Raw genomic sequence first — 6,593 nt, 5'->3', positions numbered from 1 at the left:
CTCCTCCCTCCTTTGCCCTTGGCTACATGGTCCTGCATTTCTTCCCTGAATTCACCCAGAATTTTGTTTAATTAGTTTATCTTGCTAATTAACATAATGTAGCTTCTGGTATTCTTCTGCCATGAATTTACTCAGGTTTTAGGAATTTAAGAACACTTGCTGAGAGGACTGGAAATGGCATAGATGAGAGCAATGGGAGATGGACTTCCCCTTGTGGTAGTGTAGAACTACTGTGCTCATTGCCATTTCTAACTTTAAAATTCCCCAGCTGTGAATTCCCAATCTCCCACTGGAGATTAAGTAGTTTTAGAACTTTAAAAAATGCATAACCCTTCTGAAGCTTTAAGATTATATAAGTAAGCGTATTCACTAACATAGTTGTGTTTCTGAGTGTGAGGAAAACACCCACACTCCTACTCTGGTCTGAAGAGTCCTAATGACTAACCTAAAGCAGATGTCAAACCCAGTCAGACAGGCAGCTCTTTACACTGCTGGCCATAGTGATAACTTAGACCCAAAAAATGTTTACATTCCACATCCTGTCCTCTTCCACTGAGGAACAGTTCAGCTGCCAAATCTATCATCATTCAAACTTTCAGATGAGACAGAATCTACATAAGCCTGGTGCTGTTTTTCCTAGAGTTCCAGAAGTGGTATTGGACTTCTATGGACTTCCCTTCTATGGGGATCTAAATCATATCCTGACTCCTTGGGAAGGCAAGGATTTAGTTGCATCCAGTTGGATTTCAAAAGCTCCCTCTCTACCCTTGTATAGAGAACTCTGCCAGTAATAAATGATCAAGATACACACTTGGAAACATCCAAGGTATGACATTTTTTTAATAGAGACAGCCTATATTGTATTTCTGACATTTCAGAGATCATTTACTGATAGGTTTAAAGTATAATTATAAGCAAGTACTGAGGACTGTCAGAATCTGATTTGTGGATTGAATTGTAGGTGTGAATCTCGAACTAATGCGGTTTATTCATTTGCAGTCACACACTGTTCCAGCCAAAGGTCTGCTAAATTAGTAACACAGTCTGGGCCAGTGCTGGGCACAGTTTGTCCTATCTCCTTCTACAAATTTAGGTATGTAGTTCTATTTTTAACTAAATAAATATCAATAAGTGAAAAAACTAATGCCAGTAGGTATTGCTTGTGTTCAAAGGAAAGCTGTAAGTAAGAAATACTCCATTTCTCCTGGCAGAATCTCTGTTTTCCATGAACACCAAATTATCTGCAATAAAACACATTCTGTCAGGACAGATCAAAGACAATACATTTATTAAACTTTGAGGAAAACAAACAAAACACTGACATAAGGAAAGTTAAATAGAAACTGAAAGACACATCTTCTGACCGGCGAATAATGGCTTGTGTGACCAGTAAAGTACCAAAATGACATTCTGAGTTTGATTGAGGTATTTAACTATTTTTGGCAATAGAAACAGAGTAAGAAACATTTTCCAAACACACATAGGCTTTACTTGCATTAGTGTCTATCATCTACGAAATTTTATATGAAACTAAATAATGTAGCTGTTAGAAAAATATAGCAGCAAATTAGCAAGATACCTAATGCACATTTACCATAAAGTACGTCCTAAACGTAAAAATCCCACCCAATAGTTGGGCTCAGTCCTGTAGCCCTTGGTCACAAGGAGAGCATCAGTGAGTTCAGTGGGAGACATCATGAGCAAGATCTGCATTCACTGCACGTCATACACTTCCCATTCATGTCAGAGAAAGGCAATGAACATCCCCATTTGCTTTATCAGAAGAACCCTGCTATGATGCAGCTATAGCCTAGTAAGGTAACTTCTGAAGCAATAAAAACTCATTGCAAAGCTCTGTCAAGTTCTTTATATACCTAAGAATGAAGAGAACTTTCCCACTTGGTTTTGGTTTTCTCACCTCTTTTCTTTCCTAAGTCTGCCTGGCGCAGTCAGAGGAGATGCTGATAGGCAAAGAGGAAAAATCCTTTTTCACAACACTGTATTCAATTCCCGTGTTCCATCGAAGCCTTTAAGTCTACTAATAGCCTAAAAAGAACCAGCTGCTGGCCAAATCCTGAAGTCCTTATTTTCTTAATCAATACTTTATGTGGCACAATCTAATAACTGTAGTGGTAGTAGTTGTCCATTGGAGGGCTTCAGAAGTTGGTCAAATAAATGAAAAGATTATGCTGCTGAATCACCAGAGCTTATTCATGTGTTTTCAGAAATTGTCAGTGGAAGTGTACTTCCATACTCCTTAATACTGTGGTCACTGAAATCTTGCTTTAAAAAAGTATATTATCATTAATCAGAACTGGACGAAGAACAGAAATTTTTGTCCAAATATTTTGTATAGTTTAAAGTTTTCTACAAAACTTTAAATTTCAGGTCTATTCCTATACTAGTTACCATAAGAAAGCAATAGGATCAGTTACTCTAAGTTCCTAAAATATTCCAAACTTTCTCAACAGATTTCTTTGGAGGTATAAAATGGCTCTGAAAAAATCTATTTTTAATTTCTGCTGCAAACAAAACTCCCATAAAACAGAAAACTCCTTTTCAAGACTGCAGTGCTTACATTCCTTGGATGGGCCATCATAATTGAACTACGTCATGTAGTGTAATATAAAACACCTAAGCTTTTGTGACTAGAATATTAAAATATACTTTATTAATTTATATAGATCAAAATAAATGTTTTATTCAAGCTACGCTTGTGTTGTTTTTCACCATCATGCCCAATTTTAGATAGAAAGATCTCTGTCAACTGCATGATTTTTACTAAATTCTCAGATTTTAGACCACCTGATTTTTAGCTTTATCAAAAAGCACGATTTACTGTACATTAAACATTTCAACGTTTAGTATCACAAAAATCAACACCCACGAGAACAAGACAGTCACGTCTAGTTAAGCAGTCTCAAGACAAATCCATAGATAATATTTACAGAACAGGAGGAATATTCTGATGAATATTTATGTTTCAACATTTGAGATAAACTTATAAGAACCACGACAAACGTTTAGACTTCATTTTGGTTTCAGCACACAAGCCCAAGCTGACTCTCTGCTGTGAAATACTGCACACATCTAGTCAAAGAATTGCTACGGCATGATTTTGTTCAGCTGGTCTGTGCTCACGTAGCCACAAGACATGTTAAATTCTTTCTCTGGCACAGGCAGTGCAGTTGCATTGAGCACAAGGCCCTGTGGAGAGTGAACTATATGAATAGAAGTGTAGTCTGGGACAGGCATTTCCATACTTGGGGTTTCTGCCGTCGAAGCTCCAAGATTGATACCAGTAGTGGTAAGGCTTTCTGCGGTGAAGTAAGTGTCCTCGTTACAGCTTTGCTCCTGAACACGTGGCTCATCCTCTTCCTGGGAAATCACAGCAATGCATTTTTTCACATCTGCCTCGCAGAAATAGGCATTGTCCATGGTGAAGTTTTGTTCTGTACAGCCTTCACACTGTGCTCTCCCCACCTTGGATTTCTGCCCTGGAGAAAGCACAACGCTTCCAGCTGGAGTAATATCACTCACTTGAGCATAGAAGTCAGTGTTTGTCAGAGAATTCTGGTTGCTTAGCTGAGTTTGGACTGATGGACTAGCCGAGTCAGTGCTGTCTGCAAAAGGTGGCCATGACTCTCTGCTTTCAGACTGAGTACTGGTATGTGGCTGTTGGGTATCTGTGTTGGCAAGACTCTGAAGTGCCTCATCATCATCTTTCCTATGAAGACACAAGAGATCCTCTTCTTTTTCGGTTACCTTCTTGAACTGATCAATGTCAGAGATGGCATCACATGTGTCGCTTGCACTGAAGTCTGTCTCTGGAATATCTGGTTCACAACAACTGGCACGTCCAGAATCATCATCCTTTGCTCCCAAGCAACTGTGTGACTTCAGACGATCATCACTCAGGAGCCTGTCAGTATCTGAAAGTCTGTTCTTTTCATCGGAGTCATCTATGTCCAATTCAATAAACTCAACCCACAAGTCATCATTGTAGAACTGTGTCTTGTAGTTGTCATGGCTGGCTAAGATGGAGTTCACTTCATCTAGCTTTCCTTTCTGCAAAACAAGAAAAAACAGATGTTGTAAAGGAAAAAATAAAAATATTTGTGCTTCTAAGTTGTTCTATTGCATCTCCCCACGCTTTGCTGGAAGATTTAATACTTTCCTAGAAAGTAGTTCTGTCTGGGATAGCCATTGTGACCTGTTACTACTATTGTAATTCCTGCTGTAGATTTCAGAATGCAACATTTACCTTCAAGAGATCTGGGTCAATCCCTTTAATCTTTGGAACTGGCACAGGAGGAAAAATCAGCATTTTTAACCTGGAAAAAACAAACAAACAAATGATTGTTTTTAATTTACATCAGTCCTTTTTGAGGAGGCCAGAAAGAAGAGAGTTTGATGTTGCATTTAGATTTCTTTGCTTCAAAACTGAAATCTTTGAAGATTCAGCTTAAAATAGTGCTAAGGAAAAGCATTTTTTTTTTTTTTCCTCACATTCCAAATTAAAGCAAAACAAAAGAAAACAAAACAAACCCTAGATTTTTGTAGCCTGCCATGTTGGAATCACATAAATTTACATTGAACTCCAACCTGACTCCATTCAGTTATTTTAATGCTTTATATAAGGCGAATGAATTCCTAAAGCACTGCCAGCTGTTTCAATGTTTGTGTTTTCCCACAGTCCTTTTTTCTTTTTTTGAAGGATAAAGTAATATCTTGCATGAGCCCGATGAATTTAAAGAGTGGAACAGAAAAAGGAAGTACGCTAGGCCAGCGTTTTGTCATCTGCATGACAGTAATTGATGCAAGAATTAATATGACAACACGAAGGTTTTATCATCATTGAGAAAGAACTTGTTTATGTGTGTTGATGCTGCTGAGACATTATTTCAATCCTTCATAAAATGAATTTAAAATTATCTGAGAAAATAACTAATAATTCAGCTACGGTCACGCCTACCCTCTTCCACTTTACCTCTCTGTTTCTTTTGCAAACACATAAATTGTAATCCCCAAAAGAAAACTCAACATCTTCTTTATACTGGATTCCATCTGCATTTTAGAAGGTAAATCTGAATCCACAAATCAGATATTCTGACAGGACTGGGAACCAATCCATCTAATGACACAGAACAAGGATTTTATGACTCACTGACTGCAGAAATAGTTCAGGAAGCTCCCTCGCCTTCACCTGGTACGTACAAAACAGTGTTAATTTTCAATGTGTATATATGAGAATACTGACAATACGTATGTGTGCGCTGGGGCTAGGTCATGGTGCTGCTCTGAAGTGAATTAATCCTGTCAAAATCTTTCCCTAAACACATATTTTAAGGAACGAATTCACTGTGAGACCATTGTGTCATTCTTATAAACGTGTCATCGTGTCATTTTTATAAATGACACAATCCTGAGCTTTGTTTTATTTCATCCCTGTTATTTATAGGATGCATGGTCTATCCACAGATACCAAACACTGCCCCATGACTCAAGTTCTTTCCCTTGGCTCAGTGAAGAAATATTCAGATTACTGGAACAGCCTTAGAACAAACCCAAATACACAGCCACATGTTTGAGTGAAACTTTTCACCAGAAGCGTGTAAAAAATACTGTTTGCAAAACTTGACTAAAAAAATACCAACTGCTTTCAAAGTCCACTACACTAAGTAAATGCCATGTTATAAAATGCTCTGCAGTCCGAATGGGAATTGTCAGCATCATTAGACCCCTGCTCAGAGCCCAGTACGCACATGTGCCAGCGCCCATGTAGCTTGAGAGGGTGGACAGTGACCATCAGAATAGTTTCTAGCCCCCCAGATGCGAAGAAGTTGAAGCACCTTTTCTTAAACTACAATTAAATAAAATACAACGGATAAACCTTCTACCTTGGTTGTTTAGACAACAGGATTAAGATCGCTGTCACGGCCAGCCCACACACTCCGAAGACAATGACTAAGAACCAGGGAAACTCGATTTCTGGAAACATAAAACAGAAACAATAGCAAGAATCTGCATCTCTGCAGCCACCTGAGGATTCCAAAGTCAGAAAAAATGATAGGAAAAATCTTGGTTACATAAATGCGAAAGTTCCGTAGCAAGATGAAATAAAAACAGTCTTTGATATCGATAGTTTCCATGCAGCATATGTGAGACAATTGAGACTGCCTGCAGAAAGAGTCTGAACTTTTTGATATGAGTAAGATCAGAGCACAGACAATACATATAGCAAAAGGAGACTGGGGGAAAATTCTGCCAGCCAGGAACGTGCTCCCAAGTAGTCCCCTTTGTAGTCCACGTTACTGCTTCTGATAGCCCAAGCAGAAAGAATCTTATTAACAGCGTGTATCTCTGCTAAATCCTGGGCACCATAGTGGTATCGAAGACAGCAACACCGCTTCTTTGAAAGGCAGAACATTAATTATGTTGTGAGCTGAGCTGTACCAATTGGAAAAAAAAAGAGTTTTTTACCTTGCAGACAGCTACACAGAAAGAATTTTATGCCACTGATAAAAGTGATTTGGCAGGGATGAGGAACAATGCTGATAAATGAAAGGTTTTATCTTTTAAGTAATGTCAAT

The 6,593-nt window shown here is 38.3% G+C and overlaps 1 protein-coding gene across 4 annotated transcripts in view; it reads right to left on the bottom strand.

The window, feature by feature from the left end:
• Positions 1–1,261: 1,261 nt before the first annotated feature.
• Positions 1,262–6,593, bottom strand: part of GHR (growth hormone receptor) — a 130,656-nt gene continuing 125,324 nt past the window's right edge. For all 4 annotated transcript variants that reach the window (XM_015848673.2, XM_015848674.2, XM_032441512.1 and 1 more), the window contains exons 8-10: positions 5,901–5,991; positions 4,265–4,334; positions 1,262–4,068 (exon numbers count right to left, since the gene is read on the bottom strand). In XM_015848673.2, coding sequence (XP_015704159.1) covers positions 3,106–4,068; positions 4,265–4,334; positions 5,901–5,991 — 1,124 coding nt within the window. In that variant the 3' untranslated portion in view covers positions 1,262–3,105. The remainder of the gene's footprint in view (positions 4,069–4,264; positions 4,335–5,900; positions 5,992–6,593) is intronic.

This window comes from Coturnix japonica, chromosome Z (genome assembly GCF_001577835.2).
Source record: "Coturnix japonica isolate 7356 chromosome Z, Coturnix japonica 2.1, whole genome shotgun sequence".
NCBI classification, from domain to species: Eukaryota; Metazoa; Chordata; class Aves; order Galliformes; family Phasianidae; genus Coturnix; species Coturnix japonica.
The sequence above is the reverse complement of the archived record's forward strand: the minus strand, read 5'-3'. Positions and strand labels throughout refer to the sequence as shown.